Genomic DNA, 14,389 nt, shown 5'->3' with positions numbered 1-14,389 from the left:
ATTTGGTATATTTGCTATTTAAACAGATACACTAAAACCCCTTGCGTAAAAATAACTTTAATGACATTTCAAAGTCAGCCATCTAGAAAATATCTTAGTTATATTGTGCAGTGCAGACCAAAATCGGCCTCCGCCTTTGTGGATCTAGAGGGCCCCTGGTTTCCCATTAGTGCTGTGTAATGGGGCTTGTGTTCCTGGTCATGCAATGGCTGGAAGATGCACATGGCCACACAGCCCTTGTCTGGATCCGTCCCTGTGTCACAAACAGACCAAAGGGAAGAGGAAAAAAAACCAAAACAGGTGCTAGAAATTTAAAGCACGGTTAGGAACCTGGCTTGCTAAAATCAGTGAAATTTTGCCTCTGAGAAAGAGGATTTCACCTGAGGTCTGCTGTGCATGAGCTCAGCTCTCCTCCCTGCCTCACACCATCTTCCTGAGGGGCCCTTTTCCCCAGGGATCCAGAAGGAGCACTGGGAAGTTTTGCTTATGCCAGCATTAACCAGGCGGCAGGCAGGCTGGATCACCTCAGCAGGCATGCAAGGTGTTTGTCCAACCCCCTCAAAATTAGCTTATGGAATGGATACCAGGTCCCACCCAGCATCAGGAACATTCATAACCCACAACGGGACATGTCACGGTCTACATGATTCAAGCAGTGACTCAGACAAAGGCCATGCATTCGTGACAGCTTTCATGGGGTCGTGGCATTTAGAGAGAGGAGCCACCTCTCAGATCACCATGTCTAATGATGATCCCTCTCTTCAAACTTCAGCCAGTCTTTCCAGAAAGATGTATTTGATATTAAACTGATCGTTACACTTGATCTTAGCCCAAAGGGCACATCCCTGGCTGCTGGATACACAATATTTGTGCATTAAAAAAATCTGCCTTTCAGCCCAGCCTCTTTTCCTAAGCCTTGTCTCATTCAATAATTTACCAGCTGTTCCAGAAAACACTCTGGCTTCAGCAGTAAAGAACTTTAATTGATTTGCTCATGTCTGGAGCTATGTTAAAATATAAAGTCAAATGCTAGAGAGGATTTGCTGTTCTGTGCATGTAGACTTCAGAGAGCTGACTACGGGCCCGCAGCTCTTCCCACCACCCCTTCGCTAGCACAGGGTGGTGCAGAATATAAATTCCTGTGGCTTTGAGCACCTGCAGCATCATGGCTGGGGCTGACCTTCCCCTTCAACTGCTCCCAGTAAAACTGCAGCAGAAACCCAGCAGGAAGGAGGTTGTGCTGCTTGGAGCTGTCATTAACTTCCAGTTGGGCTCTGAATTAATCAGACAGCCAGCAGTGCCTGCCAACAAAACAGACTCCTTCCCGGCTCCACAGCAGCGTGGTAATGGGTGTGCGAGGGTTGGGGATCATGGGCCAGGGAGGCCCAGGCTTTAGCTGGGAAGATAAGGCAGGCAAGGAGCGAGAGCATCGCTTATCTCTGCCTGCACCACGGCTCACGTCAGCTCGGTGTAGCGCCTTTCACAGGGAGCTACCACCCTGCACAGAGGGACGTGGGCACCGTCCAGGTCGAACCCATGGGACGCTGCAGCGGCCGACACCAGTGTTTCCTGCCCCTTCTTTTAAATCTTGGCATTGTGGTCCTGCAGTGGGAGGAGAGGGACAGGTGAGAGCCCACAGGGGCCGAGAGCAGGAAAGCTGCCTCTGCACATCACTGTCAGAGCATTTATTTATTTATCACGTAACGGTAGTTACAGCTGGAAAAAGCAGGAGGGGGATTGCTGCCAGACAATGTATCTAGGGAGACGTTTTGTTAGTGCCACCAGCTGTCCCCTTGGAATAGAGAGCACGTCTGAGCCATGACTCACACAGCCAGTGTCTTATTTCACTCTCGCACCTATCCAAAAATGTTCCTCCAGCCCGAGAATGCAATAAAAGCCTCCATTTCCTGGCAAGGACTTTCACAGCCAGGTCTCTTCTACTACCCCTTTGTGATCAGGAAAGGAAAACAGCCATTTTAACTTCAGGAAAGTAACTCCTGCTGCAATTAGAGGAACAGCAGATGACCTGCCCAGGAGATAGGTCAAGGGAATACAGTACTCTCTATGTGAGATACTTATTTAAGATGGGGAAAACGTCATCAGATTGTTCAGAGATGCCTCTAAAGTCAGTGGAGAAACTCTTCTGGGCTTGGATGGATGCAGGATCAGACCTTAATATCTGATACTCCAGCAAAGCCAGAAAGCTTCTCCTAGAACGGGTTGTCATCTTAGCCTTGCCTTGCTAGCAGTCGCCTTTGCTGGCAATGTTTCCATGCAGACACCTCTTCAAATCTTACTGCAGGTTGGTGTCTCTGAGGTCTACTCCTCCCCATTACTTCACCTAGCTCTGCTCAGGCACTCTGGCCTTGATGCCCCGACACAGTGAAGCCAGACCTTTTAAAATAGAGGGAGCCAGACTGCCAGATGTTGTGGAACGTATCTGTCACAGGATGGAGAACGGGCTCGGGCAGGAAACCACAGCTTGGGTTTGTGCCACTGAGATGGAGTCAGCTCAACGGCCGATCCTGCGGCTGCGGTGCAGGGTTGTGGTCACTCCATTGGAGGTTTCCCCACACACGAAGTGCAGTGGCTGAAGAGGATTACCTCCGAGGGAAGAGTCCGCACCTACTGGCTGCATCCAGCGTGCTGGGTGTGGGGAGAGGCCACAAGGCTCTGCTGGAAACGAGCATGGTTTAGCCCTTGCCACGGGGAAGCGAACGAGGAGAGGCAAAGGGCTGATTCTCATTCTCCCTGCATGAGACCTGACGTGCGTGCGGATCTCTTGTGCCTCTTCTGTGGCTGAACAGCGATTCCCCTGTGCAGGGCTCTCCGAGCAGAACAAAATTCATAGTCAACTACATAAACCATTAAATCAGTGGGGAGAGGGGCAGGGCGGAGGGAAGCCTCAATAAAAATGCTGGTTGGCACGTGCAATGATTTTCGTTAACTGAAGTGCCGTTGGGAGGTCCTTACGTGAGGCTAGTCGCATCCCTGACACCTCTCAGCACCCAGGCCCCAGCTCCTTCTCTGAACTAGCTGACGGAAAATTTCCATCACTGGCTTCAGTCATTAGGCCCATGCTCACATGCTCTTGTACACACACGCACACTTCGGGGGAACCAGGGTCACTTAAAAACAACTGAACAAAATTGATCAAAGCTTTGATTCCTGTGGCTCAAACGCAAAATGTCAGACTGACAGCAACTCGGTGGCATCCCTTTATATTTTTGGTGCAGGCAGACACTGCAGGGGGGTGGATCGTGGCTATTTAGTGCACTGCCCTAGATGGAGCGGCGAAGCAGCTGGGGAAGGGCTGGATAGAGGCAGAGTCTCAGTGCCACATTCCCGAGATTAGATTAGAGCTCAGCCCTGAACCCTGCAGAGGGGCCAGGCCAGTGAAAGCTAAAGACTGCAAGAAAGATGGGACCCTAGCCATCAAGAGCTTCCAAAAATAAAGAAAAGTGGGTCAGAGGGACTGAAGAGGGGCTGGAATGCTTCTTTAAAATATATGGGTAAGAAGGAAACAAGCTGTCACTCACTAAGAGAGGATTCCCATCCCCAAAAACACTGCCTGAAATGTCAAAGGTGAGAGTAATTGGACAGGGGAGTTGGAATTTGAGCATAGTTACCATGCAAGAGGAAAACCACTACACCTGCCCTCCAGGAAAGTATTTTAAGTTTAAAAATAAATAAAATTCTGCACCATGAAAATGAAAGATATATGTTCCATGGATAGGATGTCGTGGAACTTGTCAAATCCTTGATTGCGCTGTTGTCACAATACTCTCCATGCCAGCTGTGTCAGTCATCAAATAAACAACTTCTCATCACTAGCAAACAGTGTGGGAGTACAAGGGGGGGTGCTCTGTCCCCAGAACGACTGCATTTCAGGGATGTTACTAAGGAAAAGCTACAAAGGATATTGTAGCACAGAAAGGCAGGCTGCTGTTAGCAAGGGGGCTGGAAAGAGTAGCCAGAATAAATTATCTATGATAATATGTTATTTATTATCTATGATAAAATTATCTGCCCAATGGCATAAATTTATTTCACTCTGTGATAGCACAGACCCCTCTGAAGTTGTAAAGAGCTGACTACAACAGTATCACAAAGACTGAGTTTGGCCTGAAAGGAGGTATTCACACCTATTTGATTTCTATGGAATACAGTTTATTCTCCTCAAACTAAGAGCAGGTTTTCCACTAAGTACAGACTGAATACTCAATCAAATATAGCTTAATATTTCATATTTATCCAAACCTTGATGACGGTGCATTCTGAACTAAGTGCAGAACCCAAGATACTGGAGACTTGATTTCCAATATGCTTTGGTTAAAACATGGGTTCTGCACAGCTACACATTTTCCATTTACTTTCACCTTCATGGCATAGCAGGATTAGTCTCTGAGAAGAATCTTACTCAGGTTTTCATTAGGCTTGGCTCACATGGGATTTATACAAACTTTAAATGATTTAAATTTAGAGTGAGAAATTGGAAGAATTTCATATAATCCTGAAGAAGCAAAAAAAGAGACAACCCCCCCAACCCAAATATATAAAACTCTTTTTAGAGCTCATGTGAAAGCTACATAACCCCTGAGCATCCTTCTAAGTTACCACAGCCTCTTCAAGAAATCTGCTTGATACAGTACTGAGCAAACCAAACATCCCAAACTCGTGTCAATAAAATCTTTATAGCCCTTCTCATTTCTCTTTGTATGAAAGGCAGATTCCACACCCACACTAGTTCAGGCAAATCCCAGTACCTTACCAGAATGTCTCCAGTACTCTGTCCTCAGCACACTGCTGACACCAGTCCCAGTTATTACTGCATAACCACACACACTTCACTTCTCATCACACCTCCACCACAGGCTCTCATCTGTCCGATTCTTTGGCTCCAGTGCAATCACTCATTCAACATCTGCATCCTCTGCGGCAGCAAAGGTGAAAGAAATGAAGGAATACTGCAAGAATCACTACGCCCAGTGGTTTTCAAATGCTTACTCTTCCCTAGCTACGTTACTGCTCCCAGTATGCTCTGTGCTTTTCAAACATTCAGGCAACAGAGACAAAAAATACAGAGCAATGGGCAGATGCTCAGCTCGTGCACTTGGAATTGCCCTGCACCAGAAATACTGCTCCACTGTGAATTATAAGGCTGACTTTAAAATATCTGGGAGAAGGTTCTGGTTTGCATTTACACCAGTACGATCTGACGCCAACTTCAACAAGCAAGATTTCACCCTGTTCAGCTCCTGTTTTCAGTGTCTCTGCACGGACGAGCAGGATGAAATGAGCACTCCTGCTGTCATGCTCCAGGTGGCCCATGAGGCCAAATCCACCACCAATGGGGATTTTTCAGCAAACCAAATGGGGACTGCCCCTTTCCCCTCTTGCCTGAGCCAAAACAGTGGTCCTTCAAGGTCAGCAATATAATAAACTGGCAAAAGAGGGTAGATGGAGATGATGCCAGCTCTGCATCTTGCCAGCTATCTGTCACACTAATGGATAAATAGATACTTATGCTTCCAGGATTTTCCATCCATTGCTTAACCCGCCCACGGTGAAGTCGTCACTTAATTTTAAATTAAAAGGGGAGCAAGAGGGATTGTTAAAAAGACCTAGAGAAAGCAAGGGAGGGAGGCGACATCTGAGAGCCCTGGGTCACCCTACCCCATCCAGCCTCTATCATTGCTGCTTTGTTCCATATTTAGCTCCTGACAACTGTGCCTAGTGCAGGAACTCCCAGCTCTGTTTTTCCCTCCTCCCTCTGCTGTCTCCTCTCCCTTAGAGCTCTCAGAAATTGCTCTTTCTTTTTCCCAGCGGCCATAACTTAATACCCCTATACTCAAGAAGATGGCAGAAAAGCAGGAGGAACCCAGCAACACCCAGAATGGTGAACCTGACAACGCAGAAGAGGGCGAGGAAAAAAAGAAGAAGAAGTTGAAGCGGGAAGACCTGCCACCATTTGAAATTGTGACAGGGTAAGAGGTTTAGATATAAATATGAGGGTGCAAGAGAGTGAAGTGGGGATGTTCAGAGGTCTCTGCCTCAGCTCTTACGTTGGGTAATTAAAGATGGTATCTTCAGCCAGTGCACTTCTGAGTACTCTTAAACAATATAAGTATGGCTTTCATTATTGTGGGATTTTGTTAAAAGTTTCACCAAGTTTTACAGAGGATGGATTAACACCAGGCAGGCAGACAAATCTGTTTGTTTTACAGAAGCAGGTCTGTTTCTATAGTGTTGACTGATTCCCTTGCAGTGCAAGTAGTCCCACTGACTGCAATGGGATCACTTGCCTGATGATATCAGGATGGAAGGTATTGGCCTTTGATGAGCACTAATATTGATTTCTTGGTGTGATCAACAGCTCTTGTCTGAAAGTTTCTCTATCTGCGGATTAGGAAAAATACCCCTGCTATGGCTGATTTGCTTTATGGACCTAAGGGATAGATTTTGCAAGAGAGCAAAAAGTCCACATTTTCAAGGGCTCCACACCCACAGCTGGAACTTGACTTTCACAAAAGCCTAACTCGCAGAAAGGCACCAAAACAACAGGCAGTTTTCAAGACAGAAAACAGCTCCTTTTGCTCCAGTGAGCCTGGCCTTTGTAAAAGGCAGATGTAACAGAGATCTACTAGGAAGCTGAACTCTGTCAGACATAATGGACAGCTGCAACTAGGAAAAAAACGGTGTAATTGCTATCTCTAAGCATTTCAAAATGGTCATTGTAGTAGTCACAAGATGCCCTATACAGTTCTTCCCTCTGGTCTCCCTTAGCAGTCACCAAGGCAGTGTTCCCAGCGTGTAAACCAAAACCATGATTTCTTCCAGCTGCTTGAATGTAAAGCTCAGGCCAGACTCGTAAAATCCCACTTGGAATCCTTATGCCTATGACATGGTCACTGGTAAGAAAGATTTAAAAAAAAAATTTTTGAAAAAATTTGGCTGGTATTTCTGAAAACGATGCATGAGGCAGGACAGCAGCTCTGTCTGATCTCACACAATTGGGTTACATACCTGCACAGGGGTGAAAAAACCATTTTCTTAAAATATGTCTGCTCTGACAAATCACTTCTTGGGCTGGGGTTGTTCACAGCCTTTGGTCTCTGTCATACACAATCATAGAAATAATACATGTGTGCTAGAGCAGTGACTTTTAAGAAAAGCACATCCCTCTGCTGGGAACGGAGCTAAGACACCAAAAATTGTTTAGATGAGCTATTGGACCAACAACATATATGGTGACAACTTCTAGACATTTAAAACATGCACTAAAATGAATCTCAATGAGGAAATCAGATTTTTCAGCCTTCGAGCACTCAACTTGCAATTAGAAATTGCTAAGATATTGGGCAGTATCTTCAAACTTCTTGGCTAACCCCAACGACCTGGATAGGAAATGAGTGCTAATCATGGATGAAAAATACTTTCTTAGTGTCATCCTGCAAGGAAATTATTTGATGAAATGACAGGGGTGTTGCAGAATTTGACAGGACTTTCCAATCTGGAAAGGTGGCAGCAAGAATGTGAAGGATGACATGTGCTTGCAGAGGGAAAGGGGTAACAATAAGAAAACTTAACCTGCTGAGGCTTAGGAGCGAGCTGCACTGCTGGAACTGCACCGGGGCAGAGGTACTAGAGTAAGGATGATGCAGGTGATGCAAGGAAGCCTCGAGTTAAAGTCTGTGCTACGCTATCTACATAGGTTAAGCTGGTACCACCTGATTTTCACATTCTGTGTGCTGATACCAAGCAAGACAGGAGTTTAAGTTTCTGAAATGAAAGTACTCAGACATTTGGTGAGGCACCAGAGAGCTGTCAGTATATGAGTACTTATACTGTCCTCATCACACTACTGTTTGGAAAGTGCTTATAAATATCATATTCTGTAGGAATCATGACCACATCTCCTCTGATTATTAGGTTATGACTAATATGCTGGCTATTAAAGGTGAGAATGAGGAAGTACAGCAGAAATCCTAAAGGACCCTGCAAGAGCTACAGAAACATCCAGCAATTTTTACTGTCATTTTAAGAAGTACCCTGTGAGGCACAAAAATTGTGCCTCAACCTGGTATGATCACTGTTTGGATTTTTCTCATTATTTACAAATTTTCAGCCAATAAAGCCAGTTATGTGAATTATGAGCAAACACATAACTGCAACTGTGGAAGCACTTAAATTCAATTACACTGCATCTCAGTTTTAGCCCTTGGATTAGGGGTATCTTAAGACACACAGCCAAATTTTCAAGCTGTTGCTTATAGCTCTAAGGAGTCTGGCTTACACAAAAAATACTGGGAACTTAATCACTCTGTTTAAGAATATTAACCCCTTTTTTGTCAACATTTGGCTCAACACAGTCCTGGATAAATATAAGCCCCATCTGTGTACATTTCATGACATTTAAGTAGACACATTTATTTACACTTTCCCCAGGGTGTAAATGAGGCTCCTTCCAGCAGTGATAAATCCTTGGTTCCTGTTACAGTTGATCATTACAGACTTTCTATAATCAATGAGCCCAGCATGAGTGTGTTTATTTGTGAAGAATTGTCACAGAGCAAGCAAAAGGACACTGTTTTATCAGCTCAAATAACCTAAGACCATAGTATAAATAGTCATTGAACAAATATTTAAATCTAAAGAATATGTCCTACTAGTTTACAGCATCTTTTAGATAATCCCACATTTTTATTCTCTCATTAGAAGTTCTAATTCTCTTCTCCTACCCAGCATGCAACAGCACTGGGGTCATGCTGGGCAGCTGCTGTATTCCTCCAGCCTACCTTACTTCAGCAAACTTAAAAGCACATTATCTGTTCAGTCCAGTTCTTACAGATTGAGGTTTCTGCCTCAATGGGTAAAACAGGGATAATATTAACATTTGTACACCACCCATCATTCAAACATGGGAAAACCGGCTTGCCAAGAATCGGTCATTTACTCAGGAACAGTCAGGAAGCTATTCAAAGGTAGAGCTGAGTTTCCAAAGAAGTTGGCTTGGTTTTTTGTAGTCGTTGACACAGCTATTTCGGGGATGTATTTTGATGCTCAGTTGTTTGAAAAGAGTTTTAATGTACCCAAATAAACAATACAATTACAATCTTTCACTTTGCAGTAAGTTATGAGGGTCATCTGCCAAGCATGCTATAACTCAAAGGTGAGATTATGCAGCATACGGCATTTAAGTATACATGCAGTCTTATGGTACGTATGGTTTGTTCTTGCCCATTCTTTCACTGCTGAATCACTCACTACGGGGTTTTCCAATTACTCAGAGGACCAGAGACACCTTGCCCAAACCCATACTGCTGGGAAGAGTCACATAGCAAGGACTCGGCTAAGCCCTGTCAGGACAGAAGTTTACAATTCACACTTGTGCTGAAATGTCCTCCCTGCTCTGGTTTACATGGGATTAAGCAGATTCTTGCTAACTAGCACACACAGCTCATTGGTTGCCTACGTATCCATGATCAGCAAATTTTCCAAGCTCTCAGCCAGCTACTTACAGACTTGGAAAATGCCCTTAGCTTTGTTTATATTCTTTATCGGAAACTTATTAAGCAAGCTGATGCACATTCCATGTTGCTAGGACAGATTTAGGTGAACATCCCAGATAATCTTAGACAGATGCCGAGATGATAAGCAATAAAATCCGTCTAGAAGGCCTGACTAAATACACCACCGAGTCAATACATCCTGGAACAGAGCACCGCAGTTCATCAAAACATACAGACTCGATCTCATCACTGATGCAACTGCTTTGTGGTCAAGAGAGTTAAATCAGGAATGAACTTCCATGTGACTCTGATGTGCTACATTTAAATACATGATGTTATTTTAAAACAACTTACTGTAGCCTCACAAACTTCACTCTGAAACAAGGCAACGGGTGGCTTATGTCAGACCCAACATAGCTGGACTTCCAAGAAGTAATTAATTAAAGAATCATTAAATCATTAACCAAAGAACCATTCATTATCTAGGATATAAAACAGGAAAAGTGCTATACTCAGAAGCATGTGATTTTTTTTGGTCTCAAAGAACAAGAGAAAGGAGTTCAGGGAATAAGAGGCACTACGCTAAATTAGAGTCTGATAATGCTCTTTAATAAAATCAGTGGAAGTCTTCCAATTCATCTTAAAGAAAATGAGACTCGCTCTAACAGGTAACTTTAAGTCATCTAACATAAGGGAACAGAGGTCAAAATGCTATGAAAAGGCAGTTAAAGGAGTCTTTCTGGGTAGTTCAGAACTTGTGCAAGCCAGTGCAAGTTTCCCTTATCTAGGCTTGTGCAAACTCTCAATGCAAACCAGAGAACCATAGACCAAATCATACCAAAACAGCATGATTTATTTGCTCATTAATCAAAATAAAGTCTGTATCCACACTACTGCTTCCTATCCCTCATTAATACACTGCCAGCTTAAACAGGAATAGCTTGGAAGGCTCCCAAACAGGCTTTTCTATTGTTTAAGTCCTGTCTTGTGCATATCTCATCTAAGTAGAATTGAACAGTGTAAGGGTTTAATTATATCATTTAGGCAGCAGCTGAAAACCTGCTTCTAGTAAAATTTCTAAAGCCAAACTTGTACTCTAAACTTCCACTGTCACGAATCAATGATATGTGAAAAGAATTACAGTGGTCCTTGACTGACAGCAACAGTAGATATTCCCCATGTAGATGCGATTCTATGAACAAAACTGTTCCGACTCGTACCTCTTGTTGCATTTGGAAGACTGATGATCTTCCTCTCTCAGTACAAAGTACAACCGTGCCAAGCTAACCACATCAACTCTCACACCATTTGGCTCGTATAGTACACTGATATTCCAAGTGAAGTTGTTCATCTGTAAAATCATGCTGTTGGGAAATCCAAAACAGAAGTGGGAACTATAACTCCAGGCCTTTTACTGCTACTCTATGTAGCAGGCCCAAATGGACCCTAGATACTACTGTAGTATCATAAAAAATTAAATAGAGAGGGTGTTCTTTTATGTTTTAACTTTCTCCAAAGCCAAAAATGCCACAGGACTTTGGCAGCAAGAAAATTCCTGGCTGCATTAAGACAAGTATGGAATATACACATACCGAAGAGAAATTTCTGAAACTCTGTAAGTGGAATTAAACATTTATGGAACATTGTATTTCAACTTTTAAAATAACACAGCTAAAGCAGCTTGACAATAGCTATAATTTGCTCTGAGTTATGTATTTAGACAGCACACTATTTCCAATTCTTATCTAAGCAAAAAGCCATTTGCTTACAGTATGCAGTGTAATATTTGCAGCCAGGTATTACACAAAGAGCTGTTTCATGCTGTTTGGGCTGTTTCATGCTGTTTGGGCTGTTTCATGCCATCCTAGAAAAGCCTTATCCATTGCACTCTGTAGAAAGACATCCACTAATTTTAAAAGGCAACACATCCAGCTCTTCACGAACAGCCCTTATTCCTGACCTACAACCATCCCACATTTTCACTGTGGCCCATACCGGCGTTTCCCACTAGTGAATCGACAGTACATTCACTCATGGTTCCCACATTACTAAGCGAGCATAACATACTGATTTTGATTCTCTTCACTCTTTTCCATACCCTTCACTTCCACTGTCTCTGGAGACATCTTGTGAGACGTTGCATCACAAATTGTTCTTTCCTCTCAGCAGAACGACACTTTGCCGCTTACTCCTGCAGCCTCGTTGCTCTCCCCAATTAAAATTTCCAAGAGTCTGAGAATCTCTCTTGACCTTTGCTCAGTGTACCCCCTGGAGAGGCCTGACATTATAATCTGACTATAGATGAGACAGGGATGAATAAGACACTTACTGTTTTACAAAGATTCATTATTGCCTCACTGGGAATATCAAGGTTATAGGTCCACCTAAAGCTCAGATGAGAGGAGTACAACGTGCCAGAAGATTACTAACGTGTAATAAATGAAATGTTGTGTCACTACTTTTCATTATTTCACTTTGGTTTTGGCTACTCTGGGCAGTCTTCGCTCCCATCCTTTGTAGCATTTAGCAGGACACAAGGCATGTTGTGTCAGCGATATCTTTTTCATCTTTCCACCTAACATCCTTCAAGTGCTAGTTCTTGTACTGATGTACTCCACAGATGCTACAGGGGGCAATCAGGAAAGCCTGGTACTCCATTAGAAAGTAACAGGTACTATCAGATGATGCAGCTTTCTTTTTTCACCTCTTCAGTCAGCAATGCATAAAAGCTATACGCAGTTATTTTAAGGGACTAATTTTAACTTCCCTAAATAACAGCATCACTAATTTTAACTTCCCTAAATAACGACCTGCTTGGGGTGAAAGAGGACTGCAAACACATTACTCACTGTGATGATTCACTTTGGATTATGCTCATTTAGAAACCCAGAATGGAAGAGGCGCACAACATTAAAAAAAAAAAAAAATATCTGAAGTTTATCAGTAGTATCCATGAGACAGCTATCAAATTTCAGGGGGAAATACACATTTTCATAGCAAAGTTAGATTTGATCTCAGATATTTTATTAAATCAAAGTCACAACATAATCCTACTGAGTATTAGTATTCAGCTGATAATGGAGGAGTAAAACTAGAACATGTAAAAACTGCAACTAGTCAGTCATGCTTGCCTCTACTCAGAGAAAATCCAGACTGCAACAGCACCGGGGGTAAAACATTAATTAGCAATGCTAGAGTTATCATCCTAACAATTTAGGACAACAGATCCTGCAGATTAACATTGCAACACCACACTGAAAGAACTGTATTAATGGCCTAGAAAACAGTAGAAGAGCAGTTCAGCCTACAGGTGCATTACGACTGGGAAAATGCCAATTGCTGTCCCTCCTTACCAACAGTAAGTATCATAGTCTCAAGAAATACACTTCAGAAGCAAGTTCCTCTTCAAATACCTCAATGCAGATGCCAGTAATTCCTGATTCAAGTTTGTTAAGTGAAAAAGACTAGGTAGTGAGAGCAGGCCTGGAAGCCTCACCACACTGCAAAACTAGCTGAATATCTTGTAATTTTTAATGTTATTTTTATCCTCCTATTTATCCTCCTATTAAAAGGCATCTCCTTTTAATACACAGAGAAATACAGCCATTATAGATGCAGCAACTTGTCCAAGACCACACAGGAACTAAACCAATGCTACAACCCTTTAGTATCTGCCTCTGAGATGCTTCTCTCCTCTCCACTCTTTACAGGGAGCGCCTCCCAGCCATATTTTTCAAATTCCAGTTCAGGAACGTGGAATACAGCTCAGGCAGGAACAAAACCTTCCTGTGTTATGTTGTTGAGACCCAAGGCAAAGAGTCAGTGACTTCTCGGGGTTACCTGGAAGACGAGCATGCAGCCGCCCATGCAGAAATGGCTTTCTTCAACACAATTTTACCGAAGTGTGAATCAAGCCTCCGCTACAACGTCACGTGGTACGTCTCCTCCAGTCCCTGTGTGACCTGTGCTGATCGGATAACCGAGACCCTAAAGAAGAACAAGAACCTGCGTCTGACAATCATGGTAGGGCGCCTCTTCATGTGGGAAGAACCAGAAATGCAGGCTGCCCTGAAAAAAATGAAGTCAGCTGGCTGCAAGCTGAGGATTATGAAGCCTCAAGACTTTGAGTATGTCTGGCAGAACTTTGTGGAACAGGAGGAAGGAGAGGAAGCAAAGGCTTTTGTGCCATGGGAGGACATTCAAGAGAACTTCCAGTATTACGAGGAAAAGTTGGCCGAGATTTTGCAATGAAGCTCACGTGAGTGAGGATTTCTACTTGCTCACCTAGCTCCTTGTATTACTATTACAGGCTCCTCTTTTTTTCTTCAGGTTGTTAAAGGCGAAAGCCAGAGCCAATTTCAGTTACTGTTACTCTCTCTGATACCTGGCTGGGTTTGCCTGTACCTGAATACTGAAAACAATCCTAGGCAGTAACTTACCCCTTCAAGGATAGTAACACTACAGTGGGCTCCTCCACAGCAGACACATAAGGGATTTAGAGCTTTTTTTTTTTTTCTCCTCAGAGTAAACACCTCTAGGAATAAAAAATAAAAAGGTACTAGTGTCACTAGGTGCAAGAAGAATATCCCATTGTTCCCCACATGCATGATACTCAGGACACGTGGAAACAGTGAGAGGAATGTAGAGAAAAGGGGATTTCCCCCACCCCCCAAAGTCTAGTCATCTAGAAAAAAAAAAACCCCAACCACTAAAGGAAATCAGTTATCATTCCAGAATTCCCTTTTTTTTTTAAAAAAGGGGTACTAAAGAGTCACCTATTTACACCATAAAACATGAAAGCATTTGAAGCTTCTGACATGTCTCTCTCCTTCCCCAGGACCAATTCAGAAAAGATCTATGAAGAGATGCGACAGACT

The 14,389-nt window shown here is 43.3% G+C and overlaps 1 protein-coding gene across 1 annotated transcript in view; it reads left to right on the top strand.

Moving 5' to 3' along the window:
* Positions 1–14,389, top strand: part of APOBEC2 (apolipoprotein B mRNA editing enzyme catalytic subunit 2) — a 20,825-nt gene extending 6,436 nt beyond the window's left edge. The window contains 3 exon segments of the mRNA XM_075521944.1: positions 5,827–5,987; positions 13,223–13,770; positions 14,350–14,389. Coding sequence (XP_075378059.1) covers positions 5,827–5,987; positions 13,223–13,763 — 702 coding nt within the window. The 3' untranslated portion in view covers positions 13,764–13,770; positions 14,350–14,389.

The sequence above is a fragment of the Mycteria americana genome, chromosome 20 (genome assembly GCF_035582795.1).
Source record: "Mycteria americana isolate JAX WOST 10 ecotype Jacksonville Zoo and Gardens chromosome 20, USCA_MyAme_1.0, whole genome shotgun sequence".
NCBI lineage: Eukaryota > Metazoa > Chordata > Aves > Ciconiiformes > Ciconiidae > Mycteria > Mycteria americana.
The sequence above is the reverse complement of the archived record's forward strand: the minus strand, read 5'-3'. Positions and strand labels throughout refer to the sequence as shown.